Source organism: Atractosteus spatula, chromosome 5 (genome assembly GCF_055471065.1).
Source record: "Atractosteus spatula isolate fAtrSpa1 chromosome 5, fAtrSpa1.hap1, whole genome shotgun sequence".
Classification (NCBI taxonomy): domain Eukaryota; kingdom Metazoa; phylum Chordata; class Actinopteri; order Semionotiformes; family Lepisosteidae; genus Atractosteus; species Atractosteus spatula.
This window is the reverse complement of record NC_142710.1, coordinates 876,051-901,901: the sequence shown is the minus strand read 5'-3', so window position 1 is coordinate 901,901 and position 25,851 is coordinate 876,051. Positions and strand designations below refer to the sequence as shown.

General features: G+C 52.5%; 2 protein-coding genes across 3 annotated transcripts; one reads left to right on the top strand and one right to left on the bottom strand.

Moving 5' to 3' along the window:
* Nucleotides 1-1,685: 1,685 nt before the first annotated feature.
* Nucleotides 1,686-10,984, bottom strand: ttc5 (tetratricopeptide repeat domain 5). 2 transcript variants are annotated; one of them, XM_088916793.1, is made up of 10 exons: nt 10,913-10,984; nt 8,879-9,011; nt 8,251-8,462; nt 6,624-6,771; nt 6,319-6,410; nt 6,063-6,119; nt 5,078-5,224; nt 4,494-4,708; nt 4,023-4,167; nt 1,686-2,772 (listed from the first exon to the last, which is right to left on the bottom strand). In XM_088916793.1, the coding sequence occupies exons 1-10, from the start codon at nt 10,976-10,978 to the stop codon at nt 2,653-2,655; spliced, it is 1,335 nt and encodes a 444-aa protein (XP_088772919.1). In that variant the 5' UTR covers nt 10,979-10,984; the 3' UTR covers nt 1,686-2,652. The 2 variants fall into 2 exon arrangements, with proteins under 2 accessions (XP_088772919.1, XP_088772920.1); XM_088916794.1 differs by having other exon boundaries at nt 8,879-9,044; nt 10,913-10,974.
* Nucleotides 10,985-12,457: 1,473 nt separating this feature from the next.
* On the top strand, nt 12,458-25,848 carry mettl3 (methyltransferase like 3). Its single transcript, XM_088916654.1, has 11 exons — nt 12,458-12,864; nt 13,962-14,158; nt 14,526-14,990; nt 15,643-15,818; nt 16,435-16,648; nt 19,559-19,746; nt 20,184-20,222; nt 21,258-21,366; nt 22,166-22,231; nt 23,803-23,915; nt 25,612-25,848. The coding sequence occupies exons 1-11, from the start codon at nt 12,762-12,764 to the stop codon at nt 25,721-25,723; spliced, it is 1,782 nt and encodes a 593-aa protein (XP_088772780.1). The 5' UTR covers nt 12,458-12,761; the 3' UTR covers nt 25,724-25,848.
* Nucleotides 25,849-25,851: the final 3 nt, after the last annotated feature.

The following is a 25,851-nucleotide window of genomic DNA, read 5'->3' as shown; positions in this document are numbered from 1 at the left end:
GTCACACTGTACAACACAGTAACACCGCACAACACTGAGTAACCTTGTAACAACAGTCATTAACATATATTATACTGTTACTGTTGGTAACAAACATAGTCACACTGTACAACACAGTAACACCGCACAACACTGAGTAACCTTGTAAGCACAGTCATTAACATTGACAGCACTTAGTTATAACGCTGGTGAAGGACATGCACCTCGGACAGGGAGAGTGTTCTTGAAGTTGCCTTATGAGTTTGAAAGTTGATTGTCAGGTCTGTAGGATAGTGTGTGTTAAAATGAACTGATTGAATGTCAGTTCAGTGCAGGCAGTCACCAGACCTGGTTCACGTCTGGTTGCCAGCTGTATGAAGCATTTTCCAGGGCAGGGTAACAGTTCCTTTATACCTTGTTACAGTTTATTGTGACTTGTAGTAAAATAAAGAAGTTACATCAGAACTCTCAGTGCAGTGTTAATGTGCTGTAGTGTCCAGTCTGTCAGTGTGTCTGTATGAACCCCTCTCTCTCAGTGCAGTGTTAATGTACTGGAGTGTCCAGTCTGTCAGTGTGTCTGTATGAACCCCTCTCTCTCAGTGCAGTGTTAATGTGCTGTAGTGTCCAGTCAGTGTGTCTGTATGAACCCCTCTCTCTCAGTGCAGTGTTAATGTACTGGAGTGTCCAGTCAGTCAGTGTGTCTGTATGAATCCCTCTCTCTCAGTGCAGTGTTAATGTACTGGAGTGTCCAGTCAGTCAGTGTGTCTGTATGAACCCCTCTCTCTCAGTGCAGTGTTAATGTACTGGAGTGTCCAGTCAGTCAGTGTGTCTGTATGAACCCCTCTCTCTCAGTGCAGTGTTAATGTACTGGAGTGTCCAGTCAGTGTGTCTGTATGAACCCCTCTCTCTCAGTGCAGTGTTAATGTACTGGAGTGTCCAGTCAGTCAGTGTGTCTGTATGAACCCCTCTCTCTCAGTGCAGTGTTAATGTACTGGAGTGTCCAGTCAGTCAGTGTGTCTGTATGAACCCCTCTCTCTCAGTGCAGTGTTAATGTACTGGAGTGTCCAGTCAGTGTGTCTGTATGAACCCCTCTCTCTCAGTGCAGTGTTAATGTATTGGAGTGTCCAGTCAGTCAGTGTGTCTGTATGAACCCCTCTCTCTCAGTGCAGTGTTAATGTACTGGAGTGTCCAGTCAGTGTGTCTGTATGAACCCCTCTCTCTCAGTGCAGTGTTAATGTACTGGAGTGTCCAGTCAGTCAGTGTGTCTGTATGAACCCCTCTCTCTCAAGGCAGTGTTAATGTACTGGAGTGTCCAGTCAGTCAGTGTGTCTGTATGAACCCCTCTCTCTCAGTGCAGTGTTAATGTACTGGAGTGTCCAGTCAGTCAGTGTGTCTGTATGAACCCCTCTCTCTCAGTGCAGTGTTAATGTATTGGAGTGTCCAGTCAGTCAGTGTGTCTGTATGAACCCCTCTCTCTCAGTGCAGTGTTAATGTACTGGAGTGTCCAGTCAGTCAGTGTGTCTGTATGAACCCCTCTCTCTCAGTGCAGTGTTAATGTACTGGAGTGTCCAGTCAGTGTGTCTGTATTATCAGTATTAATGTTAACTTGTCTAGTGTTCCTACAAGTATTAGCAGTTGTGGATGTAAAGAGTCATATCTTTCTGCCACAGGCCCTCATCATAAAGAACATTAACAGACAACAGCTGTTGGAAGTTTTTGTCTTTTTAATATTTAAAAAGACAATGGAAAAACTGAAACATTGCACTCCATTTATATACATATATAGCACCCCAGACCCTCCCTCCAGGAAATAAAAACCAATATTTATATATGTACAAATCGCTGTCTGTAGAGGTCACACGGCCACACCCCAGTTTCTCCATCTTGTGCTTCTGTGAAACAGTCCCCCTTTCCCCCCATCCTCTGTCTGTCTGCAGGGGACAGAGGTCGCAGTACAGCAGGCTGGTGTACCCCTCTTCTGCTGCTGCCCCTGTATCCTCTCTCTCCTCCTCCTGCCCCTGTACCCCCACTTTCTCTCCTCCTCCTGCCCCTGTACCCCCTCTCTCTCCTCCTCCTGCCCCTGTACCCCCTCTCTCTCCTCCTCCTGCCCCTGTACCCCCACTCTCCGTCTCCTGCCCCTGTACCCCCTCACCTCCTCCTGCCCCTATACCCCCTTTCTCTCCTCCTCCTGTCCCCGGTACCCCCACTCTCTCTCCTCCTCCTGTACCTGTACCCCCTCTCTCTCTCCTCCTCCTGCCCCTGCACCCCCTGTCTCTCCTCCTCCTGCCCCTGTACCCCCTCTCTCTCCTCCTCCTGTCCCTGTACCCCCTCTCTCTCCTCCTCCTGTCCCTGTACCCCCTCTCTCTCCTCCTCCTCCTGTCCCTGTACCCCCTCTCTCTCCTCCTGCCCCTGCACCCCCTCTCTCTCCTCCTCCTGTCCCTGTACCCCCTCTCTCTCCTCCTCCTGCCCCTGTACCCCCACTCTCTCTCTCCTCCTCCTGCCCCTGTACCCCCTCTCTCTCCTCCTCCTGTCCCAGTACCCCCACTCTCTCTCCTCCTCCTCCTGCCCCTGTACCCCCTCTCTCTCCTCCTCCTGTCCCTGTACCCCCTCTCTCTCCTCCTCCTGCCCCTGTACCCCCTCTCTCTCCTCCTCCTGTCCCGGTACCCCCTGCCCTCAGTCGCTCTGGGGTCTGTAGGTGACGGAGGCAGCGGTCTGACAGGCTGCTCCCTGCCTCTTCCCATTGACGATGAGCAGCAGTGGAGAATCCACACGGATACTGCGGAACTCTATAGTCTGGAGACACAGGGAGACGAGAGGAGTCAGACCAGGGAGCAACAGGAGGAGTGTGTGTGGCAGGCTGTGTGTGTATACAGAGTGTAGTATACTAGTATCACTAGTTTTACCTCACACACACAAAAGGCTCACATTCACTAGTTGTACCTCACACACAAAACGCTCTCACGTTCACTAGTTGTACCTCTCACATACACACAAAAGGCTCACATTCACTAGTTGTACCTCACACACAAAACGCTCTCACGTTCACTAGTTTTACCTCACACACACAAAAGGCTCACGTTCACTAGTTTTACCTCTCACACACACAAAACGCTCTCACGTTCACTAGTTTTACCTCACACACACAAAACGCTCTCACGTTCACTAGTTTTACCTCTCACACAAAACACTCTCACATTCACTAGTTTTACCTCTCACACACAAAACGCTCTCACGTTCACTAATTTTACCTCTCACACACACAAAACGCTCTCACGTTCACTAGTTTTACCTCACACACACAAAACGCTCTCACGTTCACTAGTTTTACCTCTCACACACACAAAACGCTCTCACGTTCACTAGTTTTACCTCTCACACACACAAAACGCTCTCACGTTCACTAGTTTTACCTCTCACACACACAAAACGCTCTCACGTTCACTAGTTTTACCTCACACACACAAAACGCTCTCACGTTCACTAGTTTTACCTCACACACAAAACGCTCTCACGTTCACTAGTTTTACCTCTCACACACACAAAACGCTCTCACGTTCACTAGTTTTACCTCTCACACACAAAACGCTCTCATGTTCACTAGTTTTACCTCTCACACAAAACACTCTCACGTTCACTAGTTTTACCTCTCACACACACAAAACGCTCTCACGTTCACTAGTTTTACCTCACACACACAAAACGCTCTCACGTTCACTAGTTTTACCTCACACACAAAACGCTCTCACGTTCACTAGTTTTACCTCTCACACACACAAAACGCTCTCACGTTCACTAGTTGTACCTCTCATTCACATTCTGAAGGAGTGTTTTGTGTGTATGCAAGAGGTAAAACTAGTGAATGTGAGAGTGTTTTGTGTGTGTGTGAGAGGTTAAATGGAGAGTGTTGGAGCATTTTGTGTGTATGTGAGAACAATTTGTGTGTGAGAGAGAGCATTTTGTGTGTGTATGAGAGGTAAAGTTGGAATAATGGCCTAAACGGCACCTCATATGCAGGTGTGTGCGGGGTGTATATAGATACTGACCTGGTCTTTGTGGGTGAGAGAGTGCAGCTTGACCTGGGGCTCAGGAATGGCCACTGAGTCTCCTATTAACACACCCCAGCTCTCCGCACTGTTGTACACCATCACTGGCCAGCAGGTCTCCTCACTGTCCACCAGGCCAAACGTGCTGACAGACACAGAGAGAGAGGGGTTAATACAGACACACTGACTGACTGGACACTCCAGTACATTAACACTGCACTGAGAGAGGGGGGTTCATACAGACACACTGACTGACTGGACACTCCAGTACATTAACACTGCACTGAGAGAGAGGGGTTCATACAGACACACTGACTGACTGGACACTCCAGTACATTAACACTGCACTGAGAGAGAGGGGTTCATACAGACACACTGACTGGACACTCCAGTACATTAACACTGCACTGAGAGAGAGGGGTTCATACAGACACACTGACTGACTGGACCGGTCCGGCGCTGGTCACTCACAAGGCCATGTGGTCGGAGGAGGCCAGGCTGAACACCACCTTCCCCAGCGCGGCCACGCCGGTGTTGCGGCCAGCGGCCAGGCCGGCCAGGTCACGGGGCTCTAGGCTGCCGGCGCGGCCCGAGGGCGAGCAGAACCGGGCCTCCACGCATGGGCCCAGCGCCGCCAGGCTCAGGGACGACAGCATGGACCTCAGGCGCCTCCCCCGCACCTTCCCCTGAGAGAGAGAGGGGTCAGCCAGCGCTGCCGAGCACCGGAGGACCCCCTGAACCCCCCGCCTCCTGAACCTGCCCTCCCGAGCCCTCTGCCTCCTGAACCGCCCCCCCGAGCCCCCTGCCTCCTGAACCGCCCCCCCCCGAGCATCCTGCCTCCTGAACCGGCCCCCCCGAGCCCCCTGCCTCCTGAACCTGCCCCCTGAACTCTGAACCTGCCCCCCTACACAGGACCGGGGGACCCCTGGACTGACTGGTCTGGGGCTCCACAGCCCCAAGTCTGCTCCATACAGGAGCGTGCGTCTGTGCAGGGCAGTGCCCCTCCATTTGCCCAGCCAGCCCTGTGCTGTCAGTCCTCCACTGTCCCAGCATACCTTGTTACTTGTGAGAGTGGTGAGCCGCTCTAGGTAGTCCAACAGCTGTCTTTCTCGTTGAGGTGGTTCTGGCCAACTAGGGTCCAGAGCTGCTGCCCGACTGAACCCAGCCAGAGCTGCACCGAACATCTCCTCATACTGATAGAGCTGAGAGAGAGAGGGGTTAATACAGACACACTGACTGGACACTCCAGTACATTAACACTGCACTGAGAGAGAGGGGTTCATACAGACACACTGACTGACTGGACACTCCAGTACATTAACACTGCACTGAGAGAGAGGGGTTCATACAGACACACTGACTGACTGGACACTCCAGTACATTAACAGTGCACTGAGAGAGAGGGGTTCATACAGACACACTGACTGACTGGACACTCCAGTACATTAACACTGCACTGAGAGAGAGGGGTTCATACAGACACACTGACTGACTGGACACTCCAGTACATTAACACTGCACTGAGAGAGAGGGGTTCATACAGACACACTGACTGACTGGACACTCCAGTACATTAACACTGCACTGAGAGAGAGGGGTTCATACAGACACACTGACTGACTGGACACTCCAGTACATTAACACTGCACTGAGAGAGAGGGGTTCATACAGACACACTGACTGACTGGACACTCCAGTACATGAACACTGCACTGAGAGAGAGGGGTTAATACAGACACACTGACTGACTGGACACTCCAGTACATTAACACTGCACTGAGAGAGAGGGGTTCATACAGACACACTGACTGACTGGACACTCCAGTACATTAACACTGCACTGAGAGAGAGGGGTTCATACAGACACACTGACTGGACACTCCAGTACATTAACACTGCACTGAGAGAGAGGGGTTCATACAGACACACTGACTGACTGGACACTCCAGTACATTAACACTGCACTGAGAGAGAGGGGTTCATACAGACACACTGACTGACTGGACACTCCAGTACATTAACACTGCACTGAGATAGTACCGTTGCTCTGTTGAAGTGCAGGTCCGGGTTCGAGCTGGCAGTGCTGTCCACTTTCTCCTGCACAACACAGCGGAGACAGACAGTCGGGGGGGTGTGAGAGTGAGAGGTCAGCTCCTTCAGGTCTCTTGAGGAACAGTGCTGGTCAACGTCTGTGTGTGTGTGTGTGTGTGTGTGTGTGTGTGTGTGTGTGTGTGTGTGCGTGTGCCCGCCCTATGGCGCCCCCTGTGGCGGCTGTGCGTGGGCGGCGGTCACTCACGGCCTGCGCGTAGGCGCTCAGGGCCTGCTGGGAGATCTGGGGGTTCTGCCCGGCGGTGAAGAAGAGGGAGATGTAGGCGTTGCCCAGGATATCTGCGAGGAGAGCAGCACACCACACGTCACCGCGGGGAGGTCCCACCGCCCGCCGGCGCCCCCAGCCGCGCCCTGCGCCTCCCGGGAGGACGGCCCTGGCCCCGACAACCTCCACGGCGCGCGGATTTCGCCACGCGGCTCTGGGGATGAGGCGACCGACAGTTCAGGAGTCCCCCCCGGCCCCCGCCCCCACCCCAGCACACAGACACTCACACCAGGACATGCCGTCGGCGATGTCCAGCTGCACGGCCTGCTTGGCGGTGTTGACGCTCTCCAGGACGCGCGCGGCCCTCTCCTCCACGGAGCCGGGCAGCTGGCGCAGCACCATGGACAGGCTCCTCAGGGACACCTTGTTCTTACTCTGAAACACACACCCGCCGTGAGATCGCCACTGGCCCCGCCCCTCTCCCCAAGATTACCCCCCTCTCTCCCCACTGGCCCCGCCCCTCTCTCCCCACTGGCCCCGCCCCTCTCCCCAAGATTACCCCCCTCTCTCAGCACTGACCCCACCTCTCCCCCCACTGGCCCCGCCCCTCTCCCCAAGATTACCCCCGTCTCTCGGCACTGACCCCACCTCTCCCCCAACTGGCCCCGCCCCTCTGCCCAAGATTACCCCCCTATCTCGGCACTGACCCCACCTCTCCCCCCACTGGCCCCGCCCCTCTCCCCAAGATTACCCCCCTCTCTCGGCACTGACCCCACCTCCCTCCCCACTGGCCCCACCCCCTCTCTAAATCTGTGCGCCTAATCAGCATATCCGCCCCCTTCCCCACTGAGCCCACCCCTTTCCTGAATGACTCCACCCCCCTCTCCACTGAGCCCACCCCTTTCCTGAATGACTCCACCCCCCTCCCCACTGAGCCCACCCCTTTCCTGAATGACTCCGCCCCCCTCCCCACTGAGCCCACCCCTTTCCTGAATGACTCCGCCCCCCTCCCCACTGAGCCCACCCCTTTCCCGAATGACTCCGCCCCCCTCCCCACTGAGCCCACCCATTTCCTGAATGACTCCACCCCCCTCCCCACTGAGCCCACCCCTTTCCTGAATGACTCCGCCCCCCTCTCCACTGAGCCCACCCCTTTCCTGAATGACTCCGCCCCCTCCCCACTGAGCCCACCCCTTTCCTGAATGACTCCGCCCCCTCTCCACTGAGCCCACCCCTTTCCTGAATGACTCCGCCCCCCTCCCCACTGAGCCCATCCCTTTCCTGAATGACTCCGCCCCCCTCCCCACTGAGCCCACCCCTTTCCTGAATGACACTGCCAATTTCCACACTGATTCCATCCCCTCCCATCTGTTAACCCCTCCCCTTTCCCAGCATCTCTCCACCAGGGACTGTCTCCGCCCCCATCGCCCTGACCACACCCTCTTCTGCCTTACTCCACCCCCTCCCTGTATCTCTTCCCTTTGTCCCTGACTCCCAGCACAGGGAGGGAAGTCGCAAGTTGTAGGAACTGTTAGCAAGCGAAGAGGGAGAAGGAGAGGGATATGAGAGGGGGAGAGAGGGAAAGGGAGAGGGACAAGAGACACAGTGGGTCAGGGGGTCATGGGGAGAGAGGGACGGGAGACACAGTGGGTCAGGGGGTCGAGGGAAGAAAGGGACATGAGAGGGCACAGGGGGTCAGGGGGAGAGAGGGAAAGGGAGAGGGACGGGAGACACAGTGGGTCGGGGGAGAGAGGGACGGGAGACACAGCGGGTCGGGGGGAGAGAGGGACGGGAGACACAGCGGGTCAGGGGGAGAGAGGGACGGGAGACACAGCGGGTCGGGGGGAGAGAGGGACGGGAGACACAGCGGGTCGGGGGGAGAGAGGGAAAGGGAGAGGACACAGCGGGGCTCACATGCTGCAGGGCTCCAGTGAAGCAGGTCTTGGCTCCAGCCAGCTCCCCCTTGCGCCAGTACTGCTCCCCCAGGCAGTTCCAGGCCTCCACCAGCCCCGGCTCCAGCTTGACCGCGCGGGACAGCAGCTCCTCGGCCGCCGGGCTGAAATCCGGGACCACACTGAGGGTCCGTCCCTTCAGCAGGAGGAACTGAGCACGGTGTCTGTACGAGCCTGAGGAGGAGAGAGGAATTAATCACACAGTAACACTGCACTGAGAGAGAGGGGTTCATACAGACACACTGACTGACTGGACACTCCAGTACATTAACACTGCACTGAGAGAGAGGGGTTCATACAGACACACTGACTGACTGGACACTCCAGTACATTAACACTGCACTGAGAGAGAGGGGTTCATACAGACACACTGACTGGACACTCCAGTACATTAACACTGCACTGAGAGAGAGGGGTTCATACAGACACACTGACTGGACACTCCAGTACATTAACACTGCACTGAGAGAGAGGGGTTCATACAGACACACTGACTGACTGGACACTCCAGTACATTAACACTGCACTGAGAGAGAGGGGTTCATACAGACACACTGACTGGACACTCCAGTACATTAACACAGGCTCACCCTCCTTCTCCTGCAGGGTGCTGAGTGTTCTCTCCATCTCCCGAGCAACGTCACTCTGCTTCTTACCAGCATCTTCCACACCATGCGTCTCAAAATAGTGGTCCCGGAAACGATACAACTCATCCACCAGTTCCTACCCCAGGAAGACAGAGAAAGAGGATGTGATCTATAGTGAAAAAGTGAACATAATTTCACTCTCATCCTGTGCATGAGATAAATAAACAGTCATCTGTGTGTAGCTCCTACTGATGCTAATATTGTGAGTCTTCAGTCAGTGTATCCTGGAGAGTTCAGGGTGAGTGTGAGAGAGGGACAGCAGTGACACTAGCAGTGTCTACAGTACAGTCAGGTGTGACAGTGTGTGTGCTGGTGAGTCCAGGGTGAGTGTGAGAGGGACAGCAGTGACACTAGCAGTGTCTACAGTACAGTCAGGTGTGACTGTGTGTGAGTTGGTGAGTTCAGGGTGAGTGTGAGAGGAGAGGGACAGCAGTGACACTAGTAGTGTCTACAGTACAGTCAGGTGTGACAGTGTGTGTGTGCTGGTGAGTTCAGGGTGAGTGTGAGAGGAGAGGGACAGCAGTGACACTAGTAGTGTCTACAGTACAGTCAGGTGTGACAGTGTGTGTGTGTGCTGGTGAGTTCAGGGTGAGTGTGAGAGGAGAGGGACAGCAGTGACACTAGTAGTGTCTACAGTACACTCAGGTGTAACAGTGTGTGTGTGCTGGTGAGTTCAGGGTGAGTGTGAGAGGAGAGAGACAGCAGTGACACTAGTAGTGTCTACAGTACAGTCAGGTGTGACTGTGTGTGTGCTGGTGAGTTCAGGGTGAGTGTGAGAGGAGAGGGACAGCAGTGACACTAGTAGTGTCTACAGTACAGTCAGGTGTGACAGTGTGTGTGTGTGCTGGTGAGTTCAGGGTGAGTGTGAGAGGAGAGGGACAGCAGTGACACTAGCAGTGTCTACAGTACAGTCAGGTGTGACAGTGTGTGTGCTGGTGAGTCCAGGGTGAGTGTGAGAGGGACAGCAGTGACACTAGCAGTGTCTACAGTACAGTCAGGTGTGACAGTGTGTGTGTGCTGGTGAGTTCAGGGTGAGTGTGAGAGGAGAGGGACAGCAGTGACACTAGTAGTGTCTACAGTACAGTCAGGTGTAACAGTGTGTGTGCTGGTGAGTTCAGGGTGAGTGTGAGAGGAGAGGGACAGCAGTGACACTAGTAGTGTCTACAGTACAGTCAGGTGTGACAGTGTGTGTGTGTGCTGGTGAGTTCAGGGTGAGTGTGAGAGGAGAGGAACAGCAGTGACACTAGTAGTGTCTACAGTACACTCAGGTGTGACAGTGTGTGTGTGCTGGTGAGTTCAGGGTGAGTGTGAGAGGAGAGGGACAGCAGTGACACTAGTAGTGTCTACAGTACAGTCAGGTGTGACAGTGTGTGTGTGCTGGTGAGTTCAGGGTGAGTGTGAGAGGAGAGGGACAGCAGTGACACTAGTAGTGTCTACAGTACAGTCAGGTGTGACAGTGTGTGTGTGCTGGTGAGTTCAGGGTGAGTGTGAGAGGAGAGGGACAGCAGTGACACTAGTAGTGTCTACAGTACACTCAGGTGTGACAGTGTGTGTGTGCGGGTGAGTGTGAGAGGAGAGGGACAGCAGTGACACTAGTAGTGTCTACAGTACAGTCAGGTGTGACAGTGTGTGTGTGTGCTGGTGAGTTCAGGGTGAGTGTGAGAGTTTAGCTCGTAAATTTATATTCGCGGATGCAACAACAGCACAATAACGATCACGCTATCGCTACATACTGCGATACCCAAAGCAGAAAACTGAACTCTCAGACACAACACAACCATGAGGAAGAGCAGGAAGAGTCGAGCCCCGAGCTGCCGGAGCGGGCGCGTTGTTATAGTAACGGAGCCGGTCAGCACTGCTGCTCCCGGCTTGTGCACACTGGCACTGAGTCTGGTTCAGACGAAAACAGCCCCGCAGGGACGATAACAAGCGCGGGAGTGTGTGGCGGACAGGGGGCCGCCCTGCGAGCTAACTCACCTTCAGTGTTCCCAGCTCTTCTCTCTCTGCCGCTCCCACCCCCGTCCCGGCCTCGCCGTCCGCCATCTTGACTCCGAGGGCGACAGCGGAGCGGAGGGGAAAGTAACAGCCGCCCGAGCGACAGCGCCCCCTGCCGCCGGGGAGGCGGAGCGGCGCGGCGTACCCGCCGCGGCTGTAGCTCCGGCCCTCCGCCGAGTTTCACACCGGTGCCTTTGCGAGCGACTTTTAGGTCGTGCGTTGCAGCGCAAATAAAGTAAAACACATTGAAGCGCATTTTTCAAAAACGACCAGCCACCATGTTAGAACCATATAGCAAAATAGGAACCGTTCATTTGTTTAACCGTTTAACCGTGTTTTTTTCACTACTACATATTTATTGTTAATAATATAATTAGTAATAATTGCTTACACTTATATAGCGCTTTTCTGGACACTCCACTCACAGCGCTTTACAGGTAATGGGGATCCCAACCACCCCCCCAGTGTGCAGCCCCACCTGGATGATGCTCCAGTCCGCTCACACACTCCAGCTCTCAGTGGGGAGGAGAGCAGAGTGATGAGGCCAGTTCAGAGAGGGGGGTGATCAGGAGGCCATGACTGGTAAAGACCAGGGGGAGTCTGTCCAGGACACTGGGGTCACACCCCTACTCTTTCTGAGAGACACCCTGGGGTCTTTACTGACCACAGAGAGGCAGGACCTCAGTTTCACGTCTCATCTGAAGGACGGCGCCTTGTTTACAGTCTAGTGTCCCCGTCACTGTCCTGGGGCATTAGGACCCACACAGACCGCAGAGTGAGCGCCCCCTGCTGGCCCCACTCACACCTCTTCCAGCAGCAGCCTCAGCTTTCCCAGGAGTCTCCCATCCAGGTACTGGCCAAGCTCACGCCTGCTGAGCTCCAGTGGGGCTGCCAGTTTTGAGCTGCAGAGTGATATGGCTGCTGGCCCTACATATTGTTCTCTCGTTATTATTTATTATGTTTGGAACTGTCCAAATACTGTCTTCATTGTGTGGCGTCGTCTGTCATACTGTGTCGTGTGCTGTATGACGTATGCGCCGAGAGATGCAAACCAGAATTGCAATGTACAAGTACGTATGGCAATAAACTCTGCTCTCTAATTCCCCTGGACACCTGCGTGTCGTGGGACTGCAAACATACAGTGAATAATAAACATGGACACTACAGTACAGTACATACAACACGAATGGTCACTGGCATTGTTAAGCGCCCTGGGGCAACGTTGTTGTATAAGGCACTATATAAAAATACATTGAATTGAAATACCAGATGTTCAGGTAGGGAGTGGAGTCGGCTGTGAAGAAACAGGTAAAGGTTTATTCCCTGCTCAAAAGAGAAAAAAAAGAAGAAAAGAAACAACGTTTTCGCTGAGAAGTCTTCTTCACATGGGGTCGAAACGTCGTGTTTCTTTTCTTTTTCTTTCAGCGGGGAGTAAACTTTTACCTGTTCCCAATCTGCCAGTTACCGTTGGCTCCTTCACTAAGATGGCGGCCGGTGGCTTCCGTAGCCCTATGCCCTTTCCCCCTCGCGCCCCGGAAGTGCTATCGGAGAGAGCGGAAACATGTCTCTTTCAAAAACAGAACCGATCTGGGAGTGAATGGGCTGTGTGGCGGGTTTCTACTCTCATGTTCTTTTTGCGGTTTTTCCTACTCTCACCACCTGTAGTTTTTCATTTTCTTGATCCGTGAACGAGCCCAAAGCTCCGGTTTCCGAGAGCCTGGGGTTTCGTGCTCGTCGCGCTGGGTGTGTTTGTTCCTTCAGCAGTATCTCCGCTCCCCGGCGGCGGCGGGACCTCTGACTCCGGCTGCTTTCAGCGGCATCGGACGGGAACATGTCGGACACGTGGAGCAACATCCAGGCTCACAAGAAACAGCTGGACTCGCTGCGGGAGCGGCTGCAGAGACGCCGCAAGGACACCACCCAGCTGGGCATCGGTAAGAGGCACACACACTGGACTGACCCACTGGGGATGGGTAAGAGAGAGACACACTGGACTGACCCACTGGGGATGGGTAAGAGAGAGACACACTGGACTGGACTGGACTGGCCCACTGGGGATGGGTAAGAGAGAGACACACTGGACTGGACTGGACTGGCCCACTGGGGATGGGTAAGAGAGAGACACACTGGACTGGACTGGCCCACTGGGGATGGGTAAGAGAGAGACACACTGGACTGGACTGTCCCTGTGAAGCTTCGTGTCACTGTCCTGTCCCTGTGAAGTCTCGTGTCACTGTCCTGTCCCTGGTCTGTCCCTGTAAAGTCTAGAGTCACTGTCCTGTCCCTGTAAAGTCTAGAGTCACTGTGCTGTCCCTGGTCTGTCCCTGTAAAGTCTAGAGTCACTGTCCTGTCCCTGTAAAGTCTAGAGTCACTGTGCTGTCCCTGGTCTGCCCCTGTGAAGTCTCGTGTCCCTGGTCTGCCCCTGTGAAGTCTCGTGTCACTGTGCTGTCCCTGTGAAGTCTGCTGTCAGTGTCCTGTCCCTGTGAAGTCTCGTGTCACTGTCCTGTCCCTGCCCTATCCCTGTGAAGTCTCGTGTCACTGTCCTGTCCCTAGTCTGTCCCTGTGAAGTCTGGTGTCAGTGTCCTGTCCCTGTGAAGTCTCGTGTCCCTGTGAAGTCTGGTGTCAGTGTCCTGTCCCTGCCCTGTCCCTGTGAAGTCTCGTGTCCGTGTCCTGTCCCTGTGAAGTCTCGTGTCCCTGTGAAGTCTGGTGTCACTGTCCTGTCCCTGTGAAGTCTCGTGTCCCTGTGAAGTCTCGTGTCACTGTCCTGTCCCTAGTCTGTCCCTGTGAAGTCTCGTGTCCCTGTGAAGTCTCGTGTCACTGTCCTGTCCCTGCCCTGCCCCTGTGAAGTCTGGTGTCAGTGCCCTGTCCCTGTGAAGTCTCGTGTCACTGTCCTGTCCCTGGTCTGTCCCTGTGAAGTCTGGTGTCAGTGCCCTGTCCCTGTGAAGTCTCGTGTCCCTGTGAAGTCTCGTGTCACTGTCCTGTCACTAACACCTGCACGGTGTCGTTACGAAGCCTGCTCTCCCCCTCTCAGAGGTGTGCACCGGAGAGGGAGGGGGCGTGCGTAGTGACAGTCCTGGACCGGCCCTTCAGAACCCCCCACGGACCGAGCCAGCCGTCCCAGAGGCGATCCCCGACCCCGAGCTGGAGAGGAGGCTCCTGGGATACCTGTCGGAGATCGGCCTGTCTCTTCCCACTGACTCTCTGACCATCACAACTCAACTGAGCACGGTGAGCCCTGTCAGTCTGTCTCTGTGTGTCAGTCCCACTGTGTCTGTATGAACAGTGCAGTGTTAATGTACTGGAGTGTCCAGTCAGTCAGTGTGTCTGTATGAACCCCTCTCTCTCAGTGCTGTGTTAATGTACTGGAGTGTCCAGTCAGTCAGTGTGTCTGTATGAACCCCTCTCTCTCAGTGCAGTGTTAATGTACTGGAGTGTCCAGTCAGTGTGTCTGTATGAACCCCTCTCTCTCAGTGCAGTGTTAATGTACTGGAGTGTCCAGTCAGTCAGTGTGTCTGTATGAACCCCCCTCTCTCAGTCCAGTGTTAATGTACTGGAGTGTCCAGTCAGTCTATATTAACTTTGGTCTCTCTCTCAGCCTGAGGCTCCGGTCTCCCATGCCAGTATACAGAGTCTACTGCTGAAGTTTTCAGCCCAGGAACTGATCGAAGTCCGCCAGCCTTCACTGTCCTCAGCGACGTCCTCGGTCTCGTCTGCGACGCTGGTGACCTCCGTCGACCACCCCAAGCTGTGGGCCATGATCGGGGGCGGGTCCCTGGTCCAGAGGGGCGGGGTCAAACGCAAGGGGGAGGAGCTGCAGCACCCCCACCACAAGATCGGTTCGTCTCCCTTGGAGCAGGCCACGCCCTCCCCCCCAGCTCCCTCCTCCCTCTCCGTGGCAGTGCCCTCCAGCCAGCTGACGAGCTCGGGTGATTGGAAGCCCTCGGGGGGGGGAGGGGCTGAGAAGAAGGGACGGGCCAGCAAGAACCAGGCTTCCCATCTGGACATGGAGATAGAGAGCCTGCTGAGCCAGCAGTCCACCAAAGAGCAGCAGAACAAGAAGGTACAGAGGGAGGCAGGGAGGGAGTGCGGAGAGTCTGGTTTGTGTGTCACACTTGTCACGTGTGGTTCTGTGTGTAGATGCCTGTCTGTGCGCAGTTGATTGGGACTGGCCGTGTCTTGGGGCCCGGTTTGATTGGGGCTGGCCGTCTCTCGGGGCTCGGTTGATTGGGGCTGGCCGTCTCTCGGGGCTCGGTTTGATTGGGACTGGCCGTCTCTCGGGGCTCGGTTGATTGGGACTGGCCGTCTCTCGGGGCTCGGTTGATTGGGGCTGGCCGTCTCTCGGGGCTCGGTTTGATTGGGACTGGCCGTCTCTCGGGGCTCGGTTTGATTGGGACTGGCCGTCTCTCGGGGCTCGGTTTGATTGGGACTGGCCGTCTCTCGGGGCTCGGTTTGATTGGGACTGGCCGTCTCTCGGGGCTCGGTTTGATTGGGACTGGCCGTCTCTCGGGGCTCGGTTGATTGGGACTGGCCGTCTCTCTGTGAGGGTGAGGTTCGTTGGGACTGGCTGTCTCTCTGTGCGAGCGAGGTTCGTTGGGACTGGCCGTCTTTTTGGCTGACTGTGCCTTGATTGTGATTGATTGTGTCTTAGTTTGTGTGCTGACAGATCCTGAGCTTTGTGAGCACTGTCCCTCTCGACTTCTCTCTCTATCCAGGTGAGTCGCGAGATCCTGGAGCTGCTGAACACCAGCTCAGCGAAAGAGCAGTCCATCGTGGAGAAGTTCCGCTCTCGGGGAAGAGCACAGGTCCAGGAATTCTGTGATCACGGCACCAAGGAGGAGTGTGTGAGGGCAAGAGACGGCACTGAGCCCTGCAACAAGCTGCACTTCAGGTACTGAGAGAGGGGTTCATACAGACACACTGACTGACTGGACACTCCAGTACATTAACACTGCACTGAGAGAGAGGGGTTAATACAGACACACTGACTGACTGGACACTCCAGTACATTAACACTGCACTGAGAGAGAGGGGTTCATACAGACACACTGACTGACTGGACACTCCAGTACATTAACACTGCACTGAGAGAGAGGGGTTCATACAGACACACTGACTGACTGGACACTCCAGTACATTAACACTGCACTGAGAGAGAGGGGTTCATACAGACACACTGACTGACTGGACACTCCAGTACATTAACACAGCACTGAGAGAGAGGGGTTCATACAGACACACTGACTGACTGGACACTCCAGTACATTAACACTGCACTGAGAGAGAGGGGTTCATACAGACACACTGACTGACTGGACACTCCAGTACATTAACACTGCACTGAGAGAGAGGGGTTCATACAGACACACTGACTGACTGGACACTCCAGTACATTAACACTGCACTGAGAGAGAGGGGTTCATACAGACACTCTGGACTCTACAGGGTGGTGTTTCCTGTGTTCGCCCTGCTGCTGTCAGTGTGATCGTACGCCCTGTGCCCTGCAGGCGCATCATCAACAAGCACACGGACGAGACGCTGGGCGACTGCTCCTTCCTCAACACCTGCTTCCACATGGACACCTGCAAGTACGTCCACTACGAGATCGACAGCCCCCCCGAGGGCGAGGGGGGCACAGGCGGGCCACAGGGGGTGGCCGCGGAGCTTGGGCTCCACCCGGGCGATGCCGACCACACGGCAGGGAAGCTCTTCCCCGCGCAGGTGAGCGACGGAGCGTGCGTGCGTGTGTGCACGCGTGCGTGAGTGTGTGCGTGTGTCTTCACGGTTGTGTTCACGTGTGTGTGCGTGAATAAGGAAATGTTCGTGCCGGTGAAAGTGTTGAGTGTTAGGGAGTCGATGTGCGTGCGTGCGTGCGCGCGCGCGACTGAGTGTGAATCCGCATCATCAGCACTGAAACAGCCAGAAGTTTTCTGTTCCTCATTCTTCTGGAGTCTGCAGTCCCTGTCTGTGTCAGTGGTGATGATGATGATGATGATGAGGTCTTGTTGTTGTCTCCAATCCCAGTGGATCTGCTGTGATATCCAGTACCTGTCTGTGTCAGTGGTGATGATGATGATGAGGTCTTGTTGTTGTCTCCAATCCCAGTGGATCTGCTGTGATATCCAGTACCTGTCTGTGTCAGTGGTGATGATGAGAGGTCTTGTTGTTGTCTCCAATCCCAGTGGATCTGCTGTGATATCCAGTACCTGTCTGTGTCAGTGATGATGATGAGAGGTCTTGTTGTTGCTCCAATCCCAGTGGATCTGCTGTGATATCCAGTACCTGTCTGTGTCAGTGGTGATGATGATGATGATGAGGTCTTGTTGTTGTCTCCAATCCCAGGGGATCTGCTGTGATATCCAGTACCTGTCTGTGTCAGTGGTGATGATGATGATGATGATGAGAGGTCTTGTTGTTGTCTCCAATCCCAGTGGATCTGCTGTGATATCCAGTACTTGTCTGTGTCAGTGGTGATGATGATGAAGTCTTGTTGTTGTCTCCAATCCCAGTGGATCTGCTGTGATATCCAGTACCTGTCTGTGTCAGTGGTGATGATGATGATGATGATGAGAGGTCTTGTTGTTGTCTCCAATCCCAGTGGATTTGCTGTGATATCCAGTACCTGTCTGTGTCAGTGGTGATGATGATGATGATGATGAGAGGTCTTGTTGTTGTCTCCAATCCCAGTGGATCTGCTGTGATATCCAGTACCTGTCTGTGTCAGTGGTGATGATGATGATGATGAGGTCTTGTTGTTGCTCCAATCCCAGTGGATCTGCTGTGATATCCAGTACCTGTCTGTGTCAGTGGTGATGATGATGATGATGATGATGATGATGAGAGGTCTTGTTGTTGTCTCCAATCCCAGTGGATCTGCTGTGATATCCAGTACTTGTCTGTGTCAGTGGTGATGATGATGATGATGATGAGAGGTCTTGTTGTTGTCTCCAATCCCAGTGGATCTGCTGTGATATCCAGTACCTGTCTGTGTCAGTGGTGATGATGATGATGATGATGAGAGGTCTTGTTGTTGTCTCCAATCCCAGTGGATCTGCTGTGATATCCAGTACTTGTCTGTGTCAGTGGTGATGATGATGAGGTCTTGTTGTTGTCTCCAATCCCAGTGGATCTGCTGTGATATCCAGTACCTGTCTGTGTCAGTGGTGATGATGATGATGATGAGAGGTCTTGTTGTTGTCTCCAATCCCAGTGGATTTGCTGTGATATCCAGTACCTGTCTGTGTCAGTGATGATGATGATGATGAGGTCTTGTTGTTGTCTCCAATCCCAGGGGATCTGCTGTGATATCCAGTACCTGTCTGTGTCAATGATGATGATGAGGTCTTGTTGTTGTCTCCAATCCCAGTGGATTTGCTGTGATATCCAGTACCTGTCTGTGTCAGTGGTGATGATGATGATGAGGTCTTGTTGTTGCTCCAATCCCAGTGGATCTGCTGTGATATCCAGTACCTGTCTGTGTCAGTGGTGATGATGATGATGATGAGAGGTCTTGTTGTTGTCTCCAATCCCAGTGGATTTGCTGTGATATCCGGTACCTGGACGTGTCAGTGATGATGATGATGATGATGATGAGGTCTTGTTGTTGTCTCCAATCCCAGTGGATCTGCTGTGATATCCGGTACCTGGACGTGTCAGTGATGATGATGATGATGATGATGAGAGGTCTTGTTGTTGGCTCCAATCCCAGTGGATCTGCTGTGATATCCAGTACCTGTCTGTGTCAGTGATGATGATGAGAGGTCTTGTTGTTGCTCCAATCCCAGTGGATCTGCTGTGATATCCAGTACCTGTCTGTGTCAGTGGTGATGATGATGATGATGAGGTCTTGTTGTTGCTCCAATCCCAGTGGATCTGCTGTGATATCCAGTACCTGTCTGTGTCAGTGGTGATGATGATGATGATGAGGTCTTGTTGTTGTCTCCAATCCCAGGGGATCTGCTGTGATATCCAGTACCTGTCTGTGTCAGTGGTGATGATGATGATGATGAGGTCTTGTTGTTGTCTCCAATCCCAGGGGATCTGCTGTGATATCCAGTACCTGTCTGTGTCAGTGGTGATGATGATGATGATGATGAGAGGTCTTGTTGTTGTCTCCAATCCCAGTGGATCTGCTGTGATATCCAGTACTTGTCTGTGTCAGTGGTGATGATGAGAGGTCTTGTTGTTGTCTCCAATCCCAGTGGATCTGCCGTGATATCCGGTACCTGGACGTGTCAGTGATGATGATGATGATGATGAGGTCTTGTTGTTGTCTCCAATCCCAGTGGATCTGCTGTGATATCCGGTACCTGGACGTGTCAGTGATGATGATGATGATGATGATGAGGTCTTGTTGTTGTCTCCAATCCCAGTGGATCTGCTGTGATATCCGGTACCTGGACGTGTCAGTGATGATGATGATGATGAGGTCTTGTTGTTGTCTCCAATCCCAGTGGATCTGCTGTGATATCCGGTACCTGGACGTGTCAGTGATGATGATGATGATGATGATGAGAGGTCTTGTTGTTGTCTCCAATCCCAGTGGATCTGCTGTGATATCCGGTACCTGGACGTGTCAGTGATGATGATGATGATGATGATGAGAGGTCTTGTTGTTGTCTCCAATCCCAGTGGATCTGCTGTGATATCCGGTACCTGGACGTGTCGATCCTGGGGAAGTTTGCGGTGGTGATGGCCGACCCGCCTTGGGATATCCACATGGAGCTGCCGTATGGAACGCTAACAGACGACGAAATGAGGAAGCTCAACATCCCTATCCTGCAGGACGATGGCTTCCTCTTCCTCTGGGTCACTGGCAGGTGATCAGTAATCTATAACCAATAGCCTGTGTCTCATCAGTAAACCACCATTCTGTAGACAGCTGACTGGCAGGTGATCAGTCATCTGTAATCAATAGCCTGTGTCTCTGTGACTGTTTACTCTGACCAGTAACATCTTTCCCCAGGAGGCCTTTTTGATTACTGATGACTAATCAATAATCATTATTGGGTAATTGATCGGTAATCCATACCTGATGAGTCATATCTTCACATAGGTCTCTTCTCAGCCCTGCTGCAGCGAGTAGCTATCAATAATTCCTAATCGATCGCGTTCCTGTGCGTCAGGGGTGGGTGAAGTGTGACCCGTGTTCAGAGCTGACCCGCGAGAGGGCAGCGATGCCAGCTGTCGTCAGTAGGGGGCGTGTGTGAGTTAACAGCCTCTCCCTGTGTGTCTCTGCCCTCCCCTCTCTCCACAGGGCCATGGAGCTGGGCAGGGAGTGTCTCAGTCTGTGGGGGTGAGTGTCTGTATGAACCCCTCTCTCTCAGTGCAGTGTTAATGTACTGGAGTGTCCAGTCAGTCAGTGTGTCTGTATGAACCCCTCTCTCTCAGTGCAGTGTTAATGTACTGGAGTATCCAGTCAGTCAGTGTGTCTGTATGAACCCCTCTCTCTCAGTGCAGTGTTAATGTACTGGAGTATCCAGTCAGTCAGTGTGTCTGTATGAACCCCTCTCTCTCAGTGCAGTGTTAATGTACTGGAGTGTCCAGTCAGTGTGTCTGTATGAACCCCTCTCTCTCAGTGCAGTGTTAATGTACTGGAGTGTCCAGTCAGTGTGTCTGTATGAACCCCTCTCTCTCAGTGCTGTGTTAATGTACTGGAGTGTCCAGTCAGTGTGTCTGTATGAACCCCTCTCTCTCAGTGCAGTGTTAATGTACTGGAGTGTCCAGTCAGTCAGTGTGTGTGTATGAACCCCTCTCTCAGTGCAGTGTTAATGTGCTGTAGTGTCCAGTCAGTCAGTGTGTCTGTATGAACCCCTCTCTCTCAGTGCAGTGTTAATGTACTGGAGTGTCCAGTCAGTGTGTCTGTATGAACCCCTCTCTCTCAGTGCAGTGTTAATGTACTGGAGTGTCCAGTCAGTCAGTGTGTCTGTATTAACCCCTCTCTCTCAGTGCAGTGTTAATGTACTGGAGTGTCCAGTCAGTCAGTGTGTCTGTATGAACCCCTCTCTCTCAGTGCAGTGTTAATGTACTGGAGTGTCCAGTCAGTCAGTGTGTCTGTATGAACCCCTCTCTCTCAGTGCAGTGTTAATGTAGTGGAGTGTCCAGTCAGTGTGTCTGTATGAACCCCTCTCTCTCAGTGCAGTGTTAATGTACTGGAGTGTCCAGTCAGTGTGTCTGTATGAACCCCTCTCTCTCAGTGCAGTGTTAATGTACTGGAGTGTCCAGTCAGTCAGTGTGTCTGTATGAACCCCTCTCTCTCAGTGCAGTGTTAATGTACTGGAGTGTCCAGTCAGTCAGTGTGTCTGTATGAACCCCTCTCTCTCTTTCTTAGATATGAGCGTGTTGATGAAATTATCTGGGTGAAAACAAACCAGTTACAGAGGATAATTCGGACTGGGAGAACTGGCCATTGGCTCAATCATGGCAAGGAGCACTGTCTGGTTAGTCTGTCTCATAATGAGCATTCTGCACCCTCCTTGGGTCCTCTCTCTCACTCTCTCACTCTCTCACTCACTCACTCACACTCTGTCCAGGTCAGGCCCTGTCTCTCTCACTCTGCCCAGGAGGCCCCAGGGGAGTGTGGGGTATGTGGGGTGTGTTACAAGAGCACCCTGGGGACATATGGACAGTGCACGACTGATGTTGTTATTATCTATTCCCAACACCTCTATAGCTCTATCCTGCACCCTCCTCTCCCAGCGCTGTCCAGTACTGGGGATCCCCTCCACCCCCCCAGTGTGATGAGGCTCCAGTCCGCTCACACACTCCAGCTCTCAGTGGGGAGGAGAGCAGAGTGATGAGGCCAGTTCAGAGAGGGGGCTGATCAGGAGGCCATGACTGGTAAAGACCAGGGGGAGTCTGTCCAGGACACTGGGGTCACACCCCTACTCTTTCTGAGAGACACCCTGGGGTCTTGACTGACCACAGAGAGGCAGGACCTCAGTTTTACGTCTCATCTGAAGGACGACACCTTGTTTACAGTCTAGTGTCCCCGTCACTGTCCTGGGGCATTAGGACCCACACAGACCGCAGGGTGAGCGCCCCCTGCTGGCCCCACTCACACCTCTCCCAGGTACAGGCCAGGCTCACCCTGAGCCCCAGTGGGCTGTCAGTGAGCAGCAGGGGGATACAGGTGCTGTGCAGAGCGAGGCGCGACTCTTGGCAGGTGCCTGTCCTTGTGGTGCCGGCCGGCGTGGCGTGGGCGCGCTGGTGCTGACCGTGCCCGGTGTTGATCGACAGGTGGGAGTGAAGGGCAACCCTCAGGGCTTCAACAGAGGCCTGGACTGCGACGTCATCGTGGCTGAGGTGAGACACTGCTGCTTCCATCTTCTCTGAAACCTGGCTTGGACAATTGTCATGAGGACTGTTCACACTCATAACCTTATAACCACACTTATCACCCCCTTTCAAAGCAGTGTTAATGTACTGGAGTGTCCAGTCAGTCAGTGTGTCTGTATGAACCCCTCTCTCTCAGTGCAGTGTTAATGTACTGGAGTGTCCAGTCAGTCAGTGTGTCTGTATGAACCCCTCTCTCTCAGTGCAGTGTTGATGTACTGGAGTGTCCAGTCAGTCAGTGTGTCTGTATGAACCCCTCTCTCTCAGTGCAGTGTTAATGTACTGGAGTGTCCAGTCAGTCAGTGTGTCTGTATGAACCCCTCTCTCTCAGTGCAGTGTTAACGTACTGGAGTGTCCAGTCAGTGTGTCTGTATGAACCCCTCTCTCTCAGTGCAGTGTTAATGTACTGGAGTGTCCAGTCAGTCAGTGTGTCTGTATGAACCCCTCTCTCTCAGTGCAGTGTTAATGTACTGGAGTGTCCAGTCAGTCAGTGTGTCTGTATGAACCCCTCTCTCTCAGTGCAGTGTTAACGTACTGGAGTGTCCAGTCAGTGTGTCTGTATGAACCCCTCTCTCTCAGTGCAGTGTTAATGTACTGGAGTGTCCAGTCAGTGTGTCTGTATGAACCCCTCTCTCTCAGTGCAGTGTTAATGTACTGGAGTGTCCAGTCAGTCAGTGTGTCTGTCTGAACCCCTCTCTCTCAGTGCAGTGTTAATGTACTGGAGTGTCCAGTCAGTCAGTGTGTCTGTATGAACCCCTCAATTCAATTCAATTCAATTCAAGGTGCTTTATTAGCATGACCGATGGGTACAATCAGTGTTGCCAAAGCAAATGAAAGTAATGATATTTACATGAAACAAAACAAAAATAGAAGTAAAATAAAATCTACAGACATATTACAGACATTTACAACAAAGACATATTATACAATATTGACATATTCTGTAGGCGGCTGGAGCATTATTGGGAGACAGACTCACTGTTCCTCAGGCTGTGACAGGAGATCACATACTGGGCTGCCAGTTCAACTGAGTTCCCTCCTCCCTCTCCCAGTAGGATTGGGACCCGTTGTGATTCTGGCAGGTGTGGGAACTCTGGGATTAGATTTCTGAATTTAGGGAAGAATGTTTCTCTAATCCCAGAGTATCTGTCACAGTGCAGTAGGAAGTGCACCTCTGTCTCTATTTCTCCCCGCTGGCAGTGGGAGCACAGCCTGTCCTCTCTGGACAGCCAGGTCTGCCTGTGTCGCCCAGTTTCTATGGCCAGGTTGTGGTCACTGAGCCTGTACTTCGTCAGGGTCTGTTTCTGTTTGTTATTTTTTATTTTGGTCAAATATTCAGCTAGTGTGTATTGTCTGTTTAAGGTTCTGTAACATCAAATATTCAGCTAGTGCAGTGTTAATGTACTGGAGTGTCCAGTCAGTCAGTGTGTCTGTATGAACCCCTCTCTCTCAGTGCAGTGTTAATGTACTGGAGTGTCCAGTCAGTCAGTGTGTCTCTCTGTCCACTCAGCCTGTCTATTTGAGCTCTGTGTTCCTCTCAGGTTCGCTCTACCAGTCACAAGCCAGATGAGATATATGGGATGATTGAGAGACTTTCTCCAGGGACACGGAAGATAGAGCTGTTTGGTCGGCCGCACAATGTTCAGCCCAACTGGTAAGAGATATCCTGTATCCGGCCCTTCATGAGCTGGCTTGTCTTTGCGCCAAACATATCTTTTAGAATCAAGGCCAGAAAGTTCGACCTTTGTCTCATCAGACCATAAGAAACGTTCCCACATGGTTTGGGGTGATCGGATGTATCTCTTTTGCAAAATGTGGAGGGGCTTGGATGTTGTTTTTTGTGAGAAAGGGCTTCCATCCTGCCACCCTACCCCACAGCCCAGACGTGTGCAGAGTACGGGAGAGTGTCGTCCCATGCCAGCAGTGACCAGTACCTGCCAGGAATTCCTGCAGCTCCTTTAATGTTGCTGTCGGCCTCTTGGTAGCCTCCCTGACAAGTTTTCCCCGTGTCCCTTCATCGGGTATGGAGGGTCGTCCCGGTCTTGGCAGTGTCCCTGTGTCCCCCCTTGTTGATGACGGTGCTCCATGGCACATCCAATGCCTTTATATTCTTTTAGACCCCTCTCCTGATCAGTACCTTTCAACAGTAAGATCCCCTAGATGTTTCGTCAGCTCCTTGTGCACCATGGCTCTCCCAGTAGGATGCAGCCACGCCAGTTTCAAGGAAATCCTACAGGAACAGCTGGTTCTTATCTGGGCTTAATCAGACCCGCTGTCATTGATGGCAGGTGTCTGCTGCTTCCCTTTGGGCAGGATTGTGACTGACTGATCAACCCTGGACACAGCTACAGCCCCCACTGTAAAAGGGTGTGCACACTGAAGCCACCAGGGTGCTGGAGGGTTTTTTAATTTCAATTATTTTTCCTAATAATTATTTGTTTTTCTCTTGAATTTTGTTGGTTGCAAGTAGGGCCGGGCGATATGGCCAAAAACATGATCACGATAAAAATGTTCATATCAGTCGATATCGATCATCACCACGATAAATGTCAAATCGTTATTTCTTTCAAGTTTAAAGGCAGATTGTTTCCTCCTGAGTGAAAGTTGAAGAAACCAGACGGTTAATTGGTAAATTAAACAACTCTTTATTCTAAGAACACAACAAACACTTGCCAAACAGCAGAAACATTAAACAAATCTGAGGTAGAGAGTATTCCAAGTCTTTTTTATGTCAAAATATGCATGAGTAAAATTTACAAAATAAATATCTTAATAGAAAAATTAAATACTGCAGTGTGATAAAACACACATAGAAGATGGCTCAGACAGACTGCAAAGTTTAAAGTGCTCTGTTTTATGTCTGATCGTAAAAAGCCAAAATATCTCCAAATTACCGAAGTTGAATGACCTTTTCTGTCGACGATGCATCGTCCTTCGAGCTGGTCGTCGGCAGCAGTACATTTGCTTCAGTGTCGCTCATTTTTCCGCTCTAACTACAATCCTGTCGGCCACCACCGTGTGGGTCAACAACACCACGTCAGCTGCCCAGTCTGCAACACGCACACACACTCGCGCAGTATTTTGTGCGCATACACGTATCATGCGCAAAGCATAAACATATATATTGAACGTTTATCGAACTTTTGTTAAAATTATATCGAGGAAAATTATATCGCGATAATTATCGTCATCGAATTATCGCCCAGCACTAGTTGCAAGGTCACATGAAAGATGGGGAAAAATGTCTGACATGATGTTATCTTGATTTCATAATCAGCCTGCCCTTTCAGTAAGGGTGTGGAGACCTTCTCTATCCGCTGAGTGTCTGTACTGACCGCTCTGTGCTTCAGGGTCACGCTGGGGAACCAGCTGGACGGGATCCACCTGCTGGACCCGGACGTTGTCGCTCGGTTCAAGAAGAGGTACCCTGACGGGGTCATCTCCAAACCCAAGAACATGTAGACAGGGCGACGGGCGGCCGCGCTGCTGTGGAGAGGTCCGACTGCAGCTCCCGGACTCGCGGAGATTCATTTTCTACAGCTGTTTTATTTAAGAAAATAAATTTGATTTGATCTGATGAGATGAAATCT